This window comes from Lampetra fluviatilis, chromosome 12 (genome assembly GCF_964198595.1).
Source record: "Lampetra fluviatilis chromosome 12, kcLamFluv1.1, whole genome shotgun sequence".
In the NCBI taxonomy this organism is placed as follows: domain Eukaryota; kingdom Metazoa; phylum Chordata; class Hyperoartia; order Petromyzontiformes; family Petromyzontidae; genus Lampetra; species Lampetra fluviatilis.
Window position 1 is genome coordinate 8,400,596 of NC_136286.1, and position 19,050 is coordinate 8,419,645.

The window sequence follows — 19,050 nt, forward strand, 5'->3', positions numbered from 1 at the left end:
GGAGGGATTTAACACGTAGCAGGCTTTCGCGACCAATATCCATAATACAGGTTTGTTTTGGGTTAGATCACATACATATTTTTCCCAAAATAACCTGTATTCATATCTAACCCAAACAAAAACGTGTATCGCAGAAGGAGGGTTCCTTGACTATTAAGATCGGCCAGTTTACCAGCGTTGGTCCAAGCGAGCCTGACTGCTGATGAAGGAGCAACTGTGTCGAGACGGAAGCAGGGTTTGCTTGTTTTGAGACGATAGCTGCTGAAACGATGCAGGAGGCCGATGGCGTTGTGTAAGAAATACAGGTGTGCACGCAGGCGGAGTGACGGATATGTGAAAGAAACATTTGTCATTTTATTTTGGGGGAAAGAAAAAATAGAGAGATGGATCTACATCATGAACAGAGGAGCTCAAACAGAAGTGTGTGCGACTGCCGGATTAAGCGACATCCGTAGATGGAAATCAGAAAGACGAGGGAGGGGTGGGGGTTGTTTCACCATACTTCACCACGATTGTCAATGCATGTTGGTGAATGTAGGTGGGATCCAGAAATATATAACTCTGGCTGCCAGGTTCATCGCACGTACGGTGCGAAAGAAGTTCAACATACACAGATTCACCGGTCCTCACAACCACCGTCTGCTTATATAGTAGGGGAATGATTTGTGTGAATGTTATCTCTGTCAAACTATTAGGAAGGAAATGGTGAGAGATAGCTCATGAAACGTGTTAATATTATACCTTGACTTTTATATTTTGATACATTACTTGGGTACATTTCCAAAAATGCCACACGCATAACCTAACAGCGTAATGTACAAGTGGTAAACCATACGTGCACCTTTTACAATTATCGTGCACACAAAAAAACCTCAGTACATTCGTTGATAACACTCTGGCCCTAAAAGGAAAATCACATTTAATTGGCGACGTTTCGGGCAATGGCCCTCCTTCTCATGCGAGTTTATTTGAAGTGTGCAGATGAATGTTTGTTCGTAGCTCCATCCCAAGACGTTTTGACTTAACCCCATGCATATATAGTGTACATGTCTGTGTGTGTATATACAAATATGTACCGAATATACATTGAACAGAAAATAAGCGCCATGCCATCCAAAGAAAAGCCCTTACACCGACCGACGCTGGAATTAAAATACCAGCTGTTTGATCTCGACCGCGGGAAATCAGCAGATTTGCTTTCGTCTGCTCTTATCACTATTCCGTGTGCAGGCTATCACGACTGTACTGTATATTTATTAAAAAAACACAGTAAACACACACACACCGGGATTTCGGCATTTTCGTTTATCGCTCGGTATCTTCACGCGCTTTTCAACTGCTTCGTTTATTTTAACTCGCAGACATCTCTGTTCAAGAAGCGATGACCAATACCCAGCCAAGGATCAACCCTCCCCCCGCACCTCACCCCACCTCTCCCCCCCCCCTTCCTGAGTGTGAATCACAGCGATGGGGGCCTGCGGTATGGAGTTCACCGAGAAGTAATCTCACGCCTTTCAAGGCGCAGATGCTTTTGTTTACGCGCTCCGCAATGAGCGAGGCCAGCTCCGACTCGACTGGGTCCATGGCCGGCGCGAACCCGCATGGGGTTTCTCGCACCAGCAAACCGTTGGGTTTGTCTGTGGGAACGCGGCGAGATAGGGGCAATGACATCAGATGTTGTTGGCTCAGCCCACGGTGCGAGGGAGGAAGGATTTGCAAAAGAGGAGCTTGTGAGCCTTGTCGTGGAGCGCGGGAGGTGCCCCAGATCTGATGAGCAGAGCCGTGAAGAAGAAGATAAAGCCACCCAATAGACAAGGCCTTGCCTGTTGTGATATTAGCCAAGGCCAGGAATGAAACTCAGGTGGCCAGGTTCGTACTGTAGAGCAAGTGCGCTTGACTAATGCGCTACTATACTCTTAGTTCTTTCGGTAAAGTCACGTAGGTAAAAAATGAAATAAAAATTAATAAAAATAATAAAATAATAAAATCACGACGTTTCGGAGGCAACACAAGTCTCCGTCATCAGGTGGGACCGTTACAGCCAGATTTGCTGCATCAGTGATGCCTCCGAAACGTCGTGATTTTATTAGTTTATTATTTTTATTAATTTTAATTTCATTTTTTACCTACGTGACTTTCCGAAAGAACTAAGAGTATTAATCCTTGCAGTCACGAAAGCTTCAAAACTAGAATTAATGCGCTACTGCTCACGACAAAACATATATATACATTCGTCAATACAACTATTATGTCAATACTTTGTGCTTATTTACGAGCTTTCTGAAGTAGGGTGCATTGCTAAAAACGTCGTCTATTATATAGTTTGTCTTTTTTCAAGACCATAGTGTTATTGACAGAGTCGTGTGTTTGTTTATTGTACTTGTGCACCACTGCCAACGCAAGAGCATCAGCATCACCAAACAATTTCGAAATGTTTCACTGGTCTGCAACAGGCCCACAATACAGGAAACGCAGATTGCCTGCAAATGCCGTGTCGACTGCCTGAAAACTGCGTGAAAATTCAGGCAGTAAGCTAGTTGGGTGAAAAAAATAAAGAAGCCTGCCTAAATGCTTGTATGCAGTGTAAAGTGCTGAAATAAGAAACATTGTCAAAACAATCACACAACCATGATTCAACATCTTAGTCGGGTACTTTTGTGTGTTAATGATATCAGCAAAAAAAAACATTGTTGACCTACAAACCCCTGGCAATCCGCTGCTGGAAGAACGTCTGCCCGCGCCGTGTTGGGAATCGGGGTTTTTTTGTTTGACCATACTTCACCACGCTGGTCAGTGAGGGTTGGTGAAATGGCACTTTTGTGTGTTAATGATATCAGCAAAAAAAAACATTGTTTACTTACAAACCTCTGGCAATCCGCTGCTGGAAGAACGTCTGCCCGCGCCGTGTTGGGAATCGGGGTTTTTTTGTTTGACCATACTTCACCACGCTGGTCAGTGAGGGTTGGTGAAATGGCACAAGGGGTTCCGGTTCAGATATTACTCGCCACTGATGTCAGCCGTGAACCGGGAATCAAACTCAATTTGACTGCACCACCACTAATCTCAGGTAGCAGTAAAGCAGATTGAAAGTACAATTCAAGAACACAGAAGACATGTACACAACACAACAGAGTGACGTAATATTGATAGCTGTATTTTGGTTGTAGCTTTGGCTAAAGTATATTCAGCATATATATTTTTTCGCATTCGTGCAATATAGAGCATGGACGCACAATGCACTGTATTGGCTGAATACGTTGTACAGCATCGAATGCATGGCGTGAATATATTGTAAATCATGGATACATTGGAATCATATAGGAAAGATATCTTGTTACAACATGCATCGTTTTTATAGCATGGAGGACATTTCCCAGGGCGAATACTCTGTCTAGCATGGATACCTTGTACAGCATGAATATAATGTACATCATAGGTACATTGTACAGCATGGGTGCATTGTATAGCATGGATACAGTGTGTATAATAGCATGGCCAACTGATGACAGGGAACACAAACAAGCTCTGCATATGAACAAAGAAAGGTAAACTATTGCAGATCTTCAAAGTATCTATTAAGCCAGGGCCTGCTCCTGGTTAAAATAAATTGTCAAAGCAATGATACAACAGCGGGAAGAAATAAGTACCTTATTGCTTTAGAAAACCTTTGTAGATTTCTGAATGACAATTTGAGACTCATTAAATCCGTGGCTATTCTAACTTTCTTGATTTGAAGCTTTCGTGACTGCAGGAATCCATATTATTATTTTTTGTTTCATTTTTCTATCCTACGTGACTTTACCGAAAGAACCAAATAGTATCTAATTGTCTTGTTTTTTGTCTCCCTAATTGGCCTCTGATCGCAGACACGCACTTGAAAATATGCCAGTCCTTTGTTTTTCTCTTTTATTTGCGATGAACGACAGAGTATTAACTGGGCTCTTCCTGCAATTATTCATTCTTACACAGTTACCTATTTGTAGAGAAATAGTCATCTCGCCATTGCAGATGCTACTTATATTACACACTCTAATGTTAATTGAGCAATAGCCAAAGCACCCACAACGGGGACTGATCTCACCGCATCTCGGAAGCTCAGCAGCGTTGAACCAGGAGACGTGCTCGGATGTGTGACCACAGTTTCACAAACATGTTACATGCAATGCAGAAGACCCACTACCCGAAATTTCGCATACCTCCATATATATAAAAGGCAAAGTTGTGATTATTTGTGTCTATTCAAAATGTTTCGCGTACTTCCCGACATGCAACACACTTGAAATTTACCATGTGGGTACTTTCCAGACTTTACACAATGCAACTATATCAAATCTGTCACGTGACCCGCGCATGTGGAAGCCTAACGCATTGTGGTGTAGTGGTTAGCGCACCGCGCTACGAACCCGGCCACCTGAGTTCGATTCCCGAACACCGCCACCACCGGTCACGATTATTTGAACCGCTCCTGGGCCTCCCCTAGGTCGACTCAGCCTCCAACGAGTAACTGGTGTGGTTGTGAACATCGCCACTGGGGAGACAAAGGCGGCCGGGCGTCGTGAATCCAAGTCCCGGGTAGTAAAGCTAGTAACATATATATTTTTAAACGGTTTTATTTAACTTGATTCCTCTGTTTGTCTGTCGTGGTCACATCCTGTAATCAAAATTTCGTCCACTTCCCGTTGTCCAATCGATCCCAAATTTATTGTTACATTTAAGCCAAGTATTATTTATAACTACTTAACTCGAGCTATCGATGCTTAGGCGTTTGCTTCGTCCTTGTTTTGTTCGCCTTTTGGCGACCTTTGGGTCTCGCACGGGCGAGAGACAAAGCCATACAAGATGCCGTTTCCGGTGTAGGCCAATCACTTTCATGGAAAATTCATACATAATTATCAAAGCATATTTATTCGCATTTTTTTTCCGCAAGTACGCGTGGTTAATCCAGACTTGGTGCCTTGTAATATGTGTCTAATTGGTGTTTGAGCATCTTAACGCCTTCTGTATAATTGTCATTGATGAATGTGTTTGAGTTGTTTTTGTTGTTTGTGCCGTGCACCAATGTCCACTCAGCAGCAGCAGCATCACCAAACAGTGTGCCACACACAGTAGGTCGTTACGAGCTGTGTGGGCACTGCATTGTGTGCGCAGTGCCACAGCAAGGCAGATGCACCCGTTGTTTGTACTGTACTGCTCTATGCTCCCCACTTTCACCAGCCCGGTCAAGTATGTTCAAATCACCCCCACGACACGCGCGGCGTGGACAGCCTCTTACCCAGCAGTGGGATTACAACAACAAGGTTGGACATGTAAACATATAGGTATAATTTATCTAATCACCAGAAGATAAAGTATTGAATTGATTTAACGTGGGCACAGCCAAAGACCACGACGCCACGGCTCTAGGTAGCTATCTCTTGATATTCTGGCAGTCTCGTTGATCTGGCCGTGTATTTGCAAAGCAAAGAGCATCCGCCCGCCTGATTAAATGACTCGGGTTGACTTTGCAAAAGAGTGGGATTAACGGGCACAGACGGATCCAAACAAGGGGATGCCAGGGATGATAAACCAAAGAACCCATTAGCAAATGTAAATGTACAGGCTGGAGACTTCAAAATGTTTGTTCGGAACACAAACTCGTGTGTTCTAATGAAAGGCGCACTGACATGTGCCACAAAAGAGAGCCTAATGAAGTGGCGTATCACGTGGACAAATATAGCAGCAAAATACTCGAATACTCATATTGACTTCTAAATGTGGAGGGAAAAACCGGAGGACCCGGAGAAAAAGCCACACCACGGGGGGAGAGAGAGAAATGCAAACTCCAAATTAAACAGGTATCAAGGTCGGGATCGAACCCTCGACCTCCTGCATACCAAGCGAGGGAGTTAACATCTCGCCACCATGACTCCCTGTGCATATGTATTCACCTGTGGACATATTTACTTGCAGTATGAGATTTCCTTTACAGAAATGTTTTTACCAATATTTGAATCGCGGTCAGAAGCGGATTGCTTCTCTGTTGTTTTGTTTTACAGTTTGTTGAATTATAGCGCCTCCAGTGGCTGCAGGTGTCACGCGAACTAATTACATATATCTTGATTTGAAGCTTTCGTGGCTGCAGGAATCCATACTCTTTGGTTCTTTCGGTAAAGTCACGTAGGTATAAAATAAAATAGATCACGACGTTTCGGGCGCAACACAAGCGTCCGTCATCAGCTTTCTCACCTGATGACGGACGCTTGTGTTGCGCCCGAAACGTCGTGATCTATTTTATTTTATTGTTTATTTTATACCTACGTGACTTTACCGAAAGAACCAAAGAGTATAATTACGTAAAAAATGACATTCAACAACAAAAATGGATTCCTGCACACGTGTTGTCACACGCATATCCTGAGCTTACGAGTCGACATTGATGGCTATATATCAGCGCATTGTTCAACCTCTAATCACCGAACTTATACAAGGAAATGACATATGAGCGCACCCACTGTATGTAACACAACACCGGCGTCGACTTTTAATAAAATTCCGCAAGACAATGGGAGAGATCAACTGTGATGCAAGTCAACTAAACTTCCGTGAAGCAATGCTCTCTGTTTTGACAATAAGCGAAAATGAATGCGCGTGATATCTTTGTTTTGAAGGCAACGCACACAAACACAAAGACGAGCCATGGAAGGCGCGCGCACGCAGAATCTATTTTATGTTGATTAGGACCCAGATAGTGTAAAATTGCCTCTAAGCTTGCCAACAAAACAGCAATCCAATCCCGATACGATCCTCTCACCCACAGCTCACGAACAGTCTAGTTCCTCCGGTCTTCAGTAAATTTCAGTTACTTGATACGTGAGTGTTTTTTTTTATGTGCATCTGCATGCCAGCAGAAGGGCATTATCGTCTGTTTTTTTTTCTCGCCGTGCAGAAGACATAGCAACATCAAAATATTATTTGAGCGCAAGCCCTGTGGGGCGCGCACATTTATTTACCAAACGAAATGCCAAATTGTAAAACACCGGAAACATTCAAATTAAAAGCTGCCTGCAGTGACATGTTGCTGTCGAATCACCGCGCCGCGATGGGAGCGAGGCGGTAACGTGTGGAGCGCGTGCGTGAGCACGGATCAGGGGCCATCAGCATGTTTTGAATGTTTTGGGAATGGGCCATCGAAACCACACACAGCCTCTGATGCGATGCTCGGCTTCGTTGTCAATGCCTTCAACCCTTTCTACAATGTTTTTCACGTGATTAGCTCATAATGATGGGTCCTCAAATTCAGGCCAACTCTCAGGTAGGGTTGAATTTCTTTTTTAAAGTGTCAGTGTTTTCTGAATTTTCGTCCAGCCTTTGAACAACAACAACAACGATTTTGATATAATCCAAATGTGCGTGGAGTGATGGTGCGGTGGTTCGAGAACCTGGACACCACCCACGGCGAAAATTCACGGCTAACATCAGTGATCCATCACCTAGTCCTGGGGTCACTCACTTCACCCCACGCTGACCATCGTGGTGAAGTATGCTCAAACAACCCCGATGACCGACGCAGTGTTGGGACGCCTTCATCCAGCGGTGTATTCTAAATGCAACAACACCTCTCGACTGTTGAGGTTATATAAACATTACTCTTCTTGACTTTAACACACTTAACCCTTGTAATAACTGACTGACACGGTCAATTATTTAAGGTCGGTTAATTATATTACTATTATTTTATTTACCTTTAGTATGTGATTTACTTTACATGTCGTGTAAATAAAAATCAGTCATTCCCATTAGAAAAAAATCGAATTAGATAACAACAATCAGCGGCTCATTTGAGTGGTGGCGTTGTGCATTTAACTTAAGCTTGTGTTAATTCCCCACTTAAAATACACGCGTGCAGCCGTTCACTCTTTGCCTGGCTCCTGCCCTTGTCCCCTGACCATGCACCTGCCCAGTGAAAGATCCATATGTGTACGTTGAACTTCTTTCGTACATAGCCAACCGTGCTAATCGGAGGTGCGGGGGAAGGACACCAAACTAAACACAAAAAGCAGTTCGAAAGAAATTAGTTTTCAAGCTAGATGATTTAAAAGTGCATTGCTCAAGTGGCTTCCTAATATCGGAAGGAAGAGCGTTCCAGACGGCCGCAGAAGCGCATCTGAATGCGCGCGATGGGGTAACCGTCTTTGGTCGATGGCTAGCCAGTAGCCGCTGCGAGGATGACCGGAGTTTGCATGATGGTTTATGCTCCTTGACGAGATCAAGGTATTGTGATTAATTTGCCCGATTTAATAGCTTATTTGGTCACAGGGTCATTCAAAATAAACTGAAACTTTCAGATGCGCATCTGCAGCCATCTGGCACGCTCTTCCAGTCCGATATTAGGAAGTCACTGGAGCTATGCAAATGAAATCTAAATTGAAAACTAATTTCTTGAGAACTGCTTTTTGTGTTTGGTTTGATGTCCCCCCCCCTCCCCGCACCTCCTATTAGCATGGTTGGCTACGGTGCGAAAGAAGTTCAACATACACAATGGTCCTCTGTGGCCTGACACCATTAGCCTCGTGTTGTCACAAGGGATCCTCATTATCACAGAGGCTGATAAGTCCACCTAAGCAGCCGTGTGCAAACACGCCTGCATCATCATCATCATCGCCGACGTAATAATTAATCTACCATTGTTGGGCTCTGGTGGGACACGAGACCTGGAGTTGTTGTTAACGGGCAGCCTAAGCTGGTTAATCGTCACAGATCCATCATGCACGCCATCCGAGAGACTGCCGGGCACAAGTGCGGATATAAAAGAGACGATGGCAAACTCGCCGGACATCTCCACGGCCGCTCCGCCTTCTCCGTTCCCCCGACAGAGGCCAGTTGTTCGGAGGCGGCGGCGCGGGGGAAGCGATTTCAAGATGCAGCGGAGCGAAAGCAAGGAGATCCTTAAAGACGACGCATACGTAAGTCGCACTCCTCCGCGGCGTCGCTGACGGGTTGTCGCGTTTGTGTCGATGACGTGAAGTTTGGGAGATTTCTTCTCTTCCGCCGCGGTCACTCGAAGGAGATCGGTGCGCTCCGTTTAAGAGGCGCACGTGTGCAGGTGGCCGAGGGTCAGAGGACCGAACCCGAGGTGCTGAGATGCTGCGATCTGAATTTGTGGGTTTTCAGCCCTCGCCCCATTAAACGGGGCTCTCAAGTTGTGCCGAGTTCACGATTTCAGCCATCGCCAAGATAATGATAACATTTGTCCGTGACATTAATATTGGTTTTGGACTTAATTTGGCAAGGCTTCAGTTTGGGTGAGACACACCATGGTCGCTTTGCAAGGGCATGAAGAGGCCGGCTGAAGTAACTTACGAAGAAGTTCTTGCGAGTTTTATTTTTTTGTATCGAATGAGGCTGTTCTCTGACACAGGGCGATGCACTGCTAGTTGCAGAGTTCTGAATGTAAGTGAATTAATGTATTAATGAATCTACCTCATAATGCAGATTGCAAAGATATCAAGAGCAGTATAGCAACGAATGTTTCATTTCCGCTAATAGTAATGCTTTGTTTATGCCACGACACACACCATTTTTTAAGATACCATTTGCCAAGATGATCCTATCTAAATACAACACGCACGTAACACGATACTAGCGTGCCTTATTTTCACAATTTACGGGGAATAAAAATATCTCGCGTCTGCGTCACCGCAGAGCAGTTTATTGTTGTTGGTTCATCACCGATGTTTGTTCCGTATCTACCTGCCGAGTTGGAAAGCGGTAGCTCATTGGTTAGTGTGGCGTGCTACGAACCCGACACCCCGAGATAGACTCCCACTCACGGCCAACACAAGTGACGATTATCTGAACCGATCCTGGGCCTCCGCTAGGTCGACTCAGCCTCCAACGAGTACCTGCTGTTGTGTGTAAACATCAGCAATGGGGAGACAAAGGCGGCCGCGCGTGGTGCTGGCCACCCACCCCCCTTCGTGTGCCGTGCCGGCCTTCATAGGTGTTCGCAAACAGCACTTGCCCTACCAGTCTGTTAAGACTATACGGGGAACCTTTGTCTTTTATGAAGTTCGTGAAGAGATTGTCGGGGCAGCGTCCAGCCCTGAGAGACTGCGGCCTCGAGACGGTCTCCTTCTCGGCCTCGTGTGACCAGCTGAGCCTCGGTAAGTGCTCCCATGCACGGTGACTCAATACACAAACATCATCGTCGCCATCGGCCATGGTCAATCCACTGCTGGATGAAGGCCTCCATGAGCCGCTGGCACCACCTCTCACGATCCCGCGATGTAATAATCCGCCCAGCACCTGCACACGAATTGATTTCGTCGCTCCGTCTCCACGGGCTCTTGGTCTTTAAAACAGTGGCGTTGCGTGGTTTTGGCGTGTGGTCTGGTGCAAGAAATGAGAGCGATTCCCCACTCTACAATTCCCCTAACCCCCCCCCCCCCCTCCAAAGGGGCCCTAAGCGCCATGGTCTATGGAAGGTCCTTGGCTAATGATCCTCTATGACCGTTGGGCCCCGGCGCAGTGGCACCGCCTGCACACTTGGTAGTTGCCGCTCCACCGCCTCTATGACGACAACAGCCGCCGTTTGCCACCGAGGGGCGGTGATGCCACCACGGCAATTGTGCCCCAGGCTAGGGGCACCTAGAGGCCACGTGACGTGTCAAAAGGCTCGCTGGCCCGAGGTCACGTGAACACACACGGTTGACTCAGGCGACTGGCAGATGCACCACCTGTGTTCTCCCAATTGTACCAACAGTTGGCACTGATTCTATACACTACACACAAACACACTATCTACAGGAGCATACCACGGTTGGCATGGGCCCTGGTTTAATTTATCAAATGGGGGCCCTATCCTATTCTGCCGCCCCCACCACTCACCTCCCCACACTTGTTAGCTCTGGCGCCTGGGGCCACTATGTCCTGCGGGCCCAGGTGCAGTTGCATCGCCTGCACACTCAACAGCCATGCCATCGTCTTACGGTGGATGTTGATGGCTGATTCCTGTGCGACTGTTCTCCCGTGTGCCGTTGCGCGTTGTAGGAAACCTGTGGTACCTGCTTGTGGCTTGGGCCACGCATTTGACCCTCTTTGGCATTTTGCTGAAGGACTTTCTGCCGCACGTCGCCTCCAGCTTCCCACTCGCCCACAGCCAAGGTACAACGAATAATCGAGCAGAGCAGGAGGTGTTTGTTTTTGTGTTCGCTTCAAGATCTTTACGGGCCGATAACTTCAAACGCCGATGCCAAACTGGTTGGATTTGTTACGAGACTGCTTCAAGTTAGCTTTCCTTATCTCCGTGTTATGTCTCGGAGGAAACGACTACAAGCCAATTACGGCGAACAGGCGGTTGTATTTGAAAACAAAATACTTGTGTGTAAAGTAATACAGGTGTGTGGTGTTAAACGTAATTTGTTTCACCTCCACCATCAATCATCGGCCGCGATCAATAAACTGCTGGATGAAGGCCTCCCCCAATCTATCGCCATCTCTCACGATCCCGTCACGTGATGAGAATTCGTTTCAAATGCATCATTGGTGAAAATTATCCTGAACAATGTCAGAGGCCAATGTGTCCAATGCTCACACGGTAAGTGCTTATTCCTGATAACATTCCTCAGCCAGTGGTATCAATTCCACATTTCTATGGCAGGGTCATTACATTATAAGTGGCAAGTAAAACTATATTTAAAACGCTGGAAATTATCAAATAAATGTGAGATATCACAGCGTCAATTATTAATTCAAAACACGCCTTAAAAACCCATTGCCTAAAATTTACAAATACAGGAAGCTCCTATAAAACGTTGAGACAGTGAAGTTTTTAGAGATAAATAAAGGGCATTTTTATACAAAAGCAAAACAGAAACAAGAGTTATTTGAGAATTAGTTAAACGGCATGTCTTAGTACGTTTGACTCATGATGATGATAATGTTGATGGTTTATTTTTGACAGTGGATGATGATTAGTGTCATGGTGATAACTGAGGATGATAACGACGACGACGACAATGCTTATTATTTAACACTAGCATTGCTTGGCGATTATGATTGAGGCTCGTGACGATGATCATTTACGATGATTAACGATGCACCTTGCCATCGTCATCCGTCACCCAACGATCCATCATCAAAATCACCCGCCCACCATCCCTTCCCGCTCCCACGGCGTGCAGGCGTGGTGCTGTGCCTCTCTGCGTCGTTGCTCGCGCTGCTGCTCTTCACGCTGCTCACCTTCCTCTCCCTGGAGCTTGCCATCGTGCGCGTGCCCCGCGCGGCGGGACATTCCCAGCTCCCCGCCGGGCAGGCCGCCCCCCCGGGGCCGACCCCCACGGGGTACCCCCCCCCGGGGCTCGCCTGCGTAGTACGGGGACGACGCCTGCTGGCCGTGGCGCTCTCGCTCCTGGGGCTCCAGCAACTGCCTCTGCACGCGTTCGCCGGGCTCGCTCTACTGCTGGCTCACACGTTCCTGTGCGTCGTCTCCACTGCGGTCGACGGGGTGGTTCGTCCGCCTGGCACCACCGCCGTCGCCGCCATCGCCGCCGCCGCCGTCCCGTTGAACGGTGGGCACCGGGACGGTGGGCACCCGCGACTCTCGGGTTATTCGGGGACGGATTTACTGGGTTGCAGATGAACCACGCGTGCACTATCTCCCGCGTGCAATTCTGCAGCGTGGATATTGCGTGTAAAAGAGGTGCGACTGCACCAGCGGGCCCTCCAAGCCAGCAGGGCCTGTGTCCCAGACATCTCACCCCCGAGGGTGCCATGGTGGTGAGATGTTAACTACCTCGCCTGGTGTGCAGGAGGCCGTGGGTTCAATCTCGACCCTGACCCCTGCTGTATATGTGGAGTTTGCGTGTTTTCCCCGTGGTCACGTGGATTTAACTCCGGGTCCTCCGGTTTTAGATTAATTATTTGGCTGCTAGAAATGTCCACATGATATGCTACTGCGTTGAGCTATTATTTGTGGCAAGGTTGCTTCTGAAAAAGCACACATACCGCAGTGGGCCTTACCTGGTAAATAAAATAGTTTAGTGTTTCTTCTTAAAATAAAGAAGGGGAAATTGGACAGAGCCCCCCCCCCCCCCCATTTTATTCCTTCCACCAGGGCCCATGCCAACCGCACTACGCCACCAATTACATCATCATGAAATGTTTCAATTCACGCGGGGCGACCAATTGTGAAAATCCGTACGCGTTCCGCCGTGCAGGTTCCCACGCGGGTGCTTCCGCCAACCACACGGACCACGCTGGAACCGAACCGGCGGGCGTCATCGTGCCGACGGCGTGGGCGGACATCGGAGCCGTGGATCTGCACCTCGACCCGGCCGCCAAACTCTGCCTGCTCTGCATCAACTACCTCACCCCGCTGCTGTTCCACGCGACGCGGGAGGCCCGGCCGCTGTGGCGCAAACATCGCGGCGCGAGCTTCGCCTACTGCGCGTTCCTCGTGCTCACGGGCCTGAGCCGCCTCGCCTCCTACGCGGGCTTCCACGCGCTCTACCTGTCCGCCGCGTCCGGCGCGGCCGCGACGGCCCGCGGCCCAGCTCCCTGGCCGCGTCTCATGCTGCGCCACCCCCAGGCGGTTTTGTCGTTCTACGCGGCCGGGCTGTTACTGTCGCTGGGGGCGACGCTCGGCGTGAAGGCGATCGCGTACCGAGCGCACGGAGCCAGCTCGGAGGGCGTGCGGCTCCCCTCCGCGGGTCTCGTCTCCTGCCAGCGCGCCGCCGCCCCCTCCTCCCGCTGCCACCCGAGGCCGCGCGCGTCCCTCGTGGCGACCGGGTCCCTGAGCCTCGCCGCGGTGGCCGCCAAGCTCACCGTCGCGGTCGACGTGTGGTCGCTGAGCTCGCGGCCCGCGACCCCCGGGCGGCCCGGCGGCCTCCCGCTGGCGGTGGCGGCGTGCGGAGAGGTGGCTTCCTGCCTGCTGTGCCTGGCGGCGTGCCTGGCGGCGTGCCTGCACCAACTGAGCAGCGGGCGGCGGTGGGAGCGGCGCCACCGCCGGCTGTCGGGGTCGTCGCTCAGCGACGTGGCCAGCACCAGCATCATCTACAAGCCGGCGGCGCTAGCAGCACACATCTCTTACACCCCCACCAGCGCGGTCAGCCGGACGTTCGTCTACTGAGAAAGAGACGCTTCACTCGGTGTGCCCGACCCAAAATAAATCGACCGACCGACTGATTGTTTACACCTGACCGCCGACACAACGTGCGCTGTATGTTTAATGACTGTAATCATTCGTGGTTGCATTATTTCCCCGTTTTTCTCTGTGTAAATGTGTTTTGTTTGTATGTATGTATGTTGAACTTCTTTTGCACCGTATGTGGCCAACCTTGCTAATCGGAGGTGCGGGGAAGGACAAGAAGCTAAATACAGAGAGCAGTTCTAACGAAATGAGTTTGCAATCTGGATGTAAGCTTTCGGTCATTCTTGATTTATCCATGGGAGGATTATCCAGGTTGCGGGTTAAAATAAATATCCTCATGCACGCCGGTTGAATCCCGAGCTGCCCTCCACGCGTTGAGGGTCAAATGACCCGGTGCCCACCTCGCCACGCACGCGTCTGCACTGCATGTAAAGCTCCGCACCTCCGAGTCACGGTCATGTATGCCTGTGGAGTGTCGTGCGCAATATAAATTGCAATATTATAATAATTATTCAAACGAAATGGGACCTTTTTTTGCCAGTATCAAAGTTTGAAGGAAAAATTAAGAATAGGTGTTAAGATGTGCAAATAGAAACCTTTTGCTCTCGGAAGTGATAAAAACGCGTGCCACGTTCGACTTCTTCACCCCGATGCTCAACAGTTGATCAATACAGACACGCTTTTCAAGCAATCATTTGCATTATCGGGGTTTTTCCCCTTTTATCTGGAATCCTCATAACCCCAAGATAATCGAGATTTGTCTGTACGTTGTTTCTTTTTTTCTCACACCACCTGCCCCGATTAGCATTTCTTGTTGCACTCTGGAGTCCGTCCAATGCTGCTGAACGTAATTTCACGTCATTTTACTTCTTCACAGAAACGAGATGGCTAATGGGGTGCTTGCGTCGTCCCTGTAGCTTACGGTGCTGATATTTATTTTACAAAAATTCTATATTTAGAACCTTTAAACTTTCAAATGTTACAATAATAACGAATACATTTGGCGTTAGCACCATTCGTATAGCGCAAGGCAGTATCGCGAAGTGTATAGTCTGCCCGTAAGGTGGCGATATTGCGATTACGTTTTACCAAATTATGTAATTTGCGAAAAATTTATCAAATTTGTAAAACTTGGACCATGCCGACCGGCACACATAGCGGTTTCATCTCCGTTTCAGGAAATAATAGTTGATAACGGTTTGTAGTTTCGCAATCATAATAGAAATATACACAAACAGTGATTCATAGATTTTGACCAATAGATCGGCCCTCCCATAATGCCTTGCACGTCACGTGACATTGGCAGCCGAGTTTCAGACCACCAACTCAAACGAGACACAATTGCGGCCACATTTCTTCAAGGCGGCAGCTGCAGCAGGACAATGATGCAACGATAGTCATCAATGAGTCGTTTGCTAGGCCCACTTGGCCACAGTGTAAGCTGCGTCTATGGTAAATGCTAACGGCCCCAGCAAAATGTAATCTGAACCCTAGTCAGCCACACACGTGCACAAATAGGCCGGGCTATAAGAACACCACTCAGCACAATGCACATACCATCATCGGACGTTTGTTTACTGGAATAGGTTTGCTTCAATAGTTGAATGGCTTGAGGCGACTGTTGACAAATTATTTTGTTGACAAAACTACCCTTTTCGTGTTCCAGTGCTTACGCGGGAAATGGCCCATACTTCAGTTTCAATAGAATCCAGCCACATTCCTGGGATGGTTTCCATTTTAAGCTTTCTCTCCCGCATGCGTGGTCCCGCTATTTTTTTTCCAAAAAAATCGTGAGCTACCAAGTAATGAGGTGCAGAGAGATTTAGCAGCTTTTCAGTTTAAATTTCAAACCATCGGCTGTTGTTGTAGTGGTGGTGGTGTTAAAGGTTTTAAGTGCACAAATGTTACCTTCCCCCCCTCCACTTTAATTCGTCAACGTTGACTGCGTCGGTGGAATACATTGACATATCATCAGCCCTGATCAATCCACTGCTGGATGAAGGCCTCCCCGAAGCTCTCGCTATGCCTCGTGTTCCTGCTAAAGTATTGGCCTCGTGTGACCGAGTGATTGCTCATTTTCACGAGGATTTGATGACATCCAGCAGTAGATTGGCAAAGTGGTGTCAATATCTTTAGTTACCCCCCCCCATCCCCCCATTGCCATTGATGTAAAGCGCCTTGATATGTTATGAAAGGCGCTTGATAAGCTGGAATAATTACGACTGTCTGCAGAATGTAACACAGACATGACCTCGAAGCAAGCAATAGCTGCTGGTGTGTAACGCTGTCATGTTCACGTGTAAACACAACATATTTGTGATCAAATGAAAAACTTTTTTTTTTCTACTCCGTTCATTCGTGTTATTGAACATGTGTATCCCGGCTTGTTCGGAATTCTGGCTTCGAGAGAATGTTTACCGGATTGGCGATATCATAGGAAAACTTTGACCGATGATGCATCAGGTAATCGTGCACTCTGCAAGTGACACGTGTATGCACACACGTGTCCATCCGTGCATTCATAGACCGTCACCCTCGTGCAGGTGTGTATCCCCTGTGTCCGTGTGTATGTGCCTGTGTGGACAGCCCTTGCCCCTACAGTCACATATGTCTGTAGGGGACCTTCTTAGTCTTTGTACTGTGCGTGTATATGTGTGCCTGGATATTTGTGTGGCTGTGTGCCTGTATGTGTGAATACATGTTCCTGGATGTGTGTGTGTGTGTGCATGTATGTGTGTGCGTGCGCTATATGTGTGCACGTGCATGTATGTGTGTTTGTGCATCTCTACATGTGCCTCTGTGCATGTGTGTATGTACCTACCTGTATATATGTGTGTGTGTGTACCTGTATGTGTACGTCCCTCTGTGCATGTGCATCTTCACATGCCTGCATGTACACACCCGCATTATACGTGTGTATGTATGTGTGTGTATGCCTATCTGTACGTGCCTGTATATATTTGTGTAGGCATATGTACCCGTGCATGTGTATATATATAGGTGCTCGCCAACAACACTTGCCCCAACAGTCTGTTCAGTGTACACGGCAGGCAGGGGTGTGGATCTTTGTCTGGGTGTGTGTGTGTGTGCGCGCGTGCTTCACTGCTCCCGTACGGAAATGGGTCCTTGGCCCCACGTTCCGCCCGAAGTGAAAACAAGCGGGTAAGGCGATTCCTCCAGCTCTCGCTCCCTTGCTGACTTGCTTACATCCCATCCCATCCCTCCCACCCCATCCCATCCCATCCCTCCCCTCCCACCCCATCCCATCCCTCCCACCCCATCCCATCCCTCCCACCCCATCCCATCCCATCCCTCCCCTCCCACCCCATCCCATCCCTCCCACCCCATCCCATCCCATCCCTCCCACCCCATCCCATCCCCTCTCCACCGCCACCTCCCTTCACCCTCCACCGCAGCCACAGTCTTCTCGCCACGGACCGCTGGCGGCCGCTGACAAACGCGTGCCAAAACAAGGCGCCTCCATGAGCCCGCACCTGCACACGACATCAAGCAGCCACGGCCGCGTGAGAGCGGCAGCGGGGATCATGGTCAAGCTAACTTCTGCCCGAACTTCCGTTACCCCCCACCCGCCCGCCCGCCCGCCCTCCCAGGAGTATGCCAGCCAGCCAGCCAGCCGGCCGGTCCCTAATATAGCAGCAGCAGCAGCATAGTCAGCCATGTTCAATCCACTGCTGGATGAAGTTCTCCCCAAAGCCAACGGCCTCTCCCGCCGCCACCACGCGATGTTATGATTGCACCTCGCAAGCTGCACGTGTGCTGCTTCCACGTGCAGCGCCATCCGAGTGGACGTCGTCTCGGGCTCTTTCCCATTCCAAGGCTGCCCATCACGCGTCCTGTGCAAGCCCACTGTCGCTTCTCGACAGATCGAACGAAGTCATGAAACCGTGAAGTGTATAATTGTAAATGTTGTGGATTTACTCTCCAACACACCAGTGGGCTGAAGTAATTAATAGGCACCACGTTTTGTTTACGTGACAAACATTACTGGCTGCGTCGGGTGGTGGAGGGTCACAACACATAGTTACACGATCTAACTAAAATATTCTTTATTATGAATAATATTGGTCGCGAAACGCTACGTGTTAGACTGTATATTCTCTGTATATCCATCTGATTCTCCTGTTTGGCTCGGTGTATTTGCGAGGATACATCTCCCCGTGCTTTTTTGCACACTTTTCAGATCAAATTTTGTCAATCATCACGTTTCTGGACCATATGTCGTAGCGGACAGTGCGCACTGATTAACAGCTGACTTCTGTAGGCACACTGCTCTGCTACTTTTCTTTATCACGTTGAGCTGTCCCAATACAACTCCAAGCTGCTCTCGTCCGCCTCTTTATTTAATTCGTTTGATCCTGGGAACGCATTCAATATCTATCCCAGGTACACATACTCTGCCGCGTTTTCCAGTAGGTGTACCGAGGCCACTCTTGTTTAGCGACATTGTTTTACCGAACACGTATGCGACATGCATGCGATACAATACATATGTAAGGGGTAAAAAAAATAGATTTTAAAAAAAACGTCATCATATATAATGACTACTTTATCAAGCCACTACTAGAGGGAAGTGATTTAACCATGCTTCACTGCGCGTTGGTGAGCGGGGGTGGTCATCGCGTTATCGTGAAATTAATGTAACGGTTCTGGAAAAAACACCCACGGTGGTAACCCACCGCAGTCTGATTTGGGCAAAACGTTACTGGAGCAGATAGTCAGTCCGGGCTCTGTCCCAAAAAAGCGAGGCCGAGCCAGACCCAGACGATATTGGATCCATGACGCAGCTGCTTGGGCCAGGGCTCAGTGTGGGACCACGCTCACAGAGAGCACCCTTGCGTGCGTGCGTGTCTATCCTCGGGGAGGGGAGTGGGAGTGTAGCGGTTAGCACGCTGCGCTACGAA

General features: G+C 48.5%; 1 protein-coding gene across 2 annotated transcripts; it reads left to right on the top strand.

Moving 5' to 3' along the window:
• The first annotated feature begins 8,819 nt into the window (after positions 1–8,819).
• Positions 8,820–16,356, top strand: LOC144934953 (uncharacterized). Of its 2 annotated transcripts, none has more exons than XM_078861212.1 (5): positions 8,820–8,942; positions 10,049–10,142; positions 11,029–11,142; positions 12,162–12,563; positions 13,197–16,356. In XM_078861212.1, the coding sequence occupies exons 1-5, from the start codon at positions 8,898–8,900 to the stop codon at positions 14,105–14,107; spliced, it is 1,566 nt and encodes a 521-aa protein (XP_078717338.1). In that variant the 5' UTR covers positions 8,820–8,897; the 3' UTR covers positions 14,108–16,356. The 2 variants fall into 2 exon arrangements, with proteins under 2 accessions (XP_078717338.1, XP_078717339.1); XM_078861213.1 differs by having other exon boundaries at positions 12,162–12,548; positions 13,197–16,355.
• Positions 16,357–19,050: the final 2,694 nt, after the last annotated feature.

Excerpts from the sequence above, each read along its gene's own strand:
- LOC144934953 (XM_078861212.1), top strand. The coding sequence starts at position 8,898 with ATGCAGCGGAGCGAAAGCAAGGAGATCCTTAAAGACGACGCATAC. Across the intron at positions 11,143-12,161 it reads CCCACTCGCCCACAGCCAAG|GCGTGGTGCTGTGCCTCTCT; the intron begins GTACAACGAATA and ends CACGGCGTGCAG. Across the intron at positions 12,564-13,196 it reads GAACGGTGGGCACCGGGACG|GTTCCCACGCGGGTGCTTCC; the intron begins GTGGGCACCCGC and ends TCCGCCGTGCAG.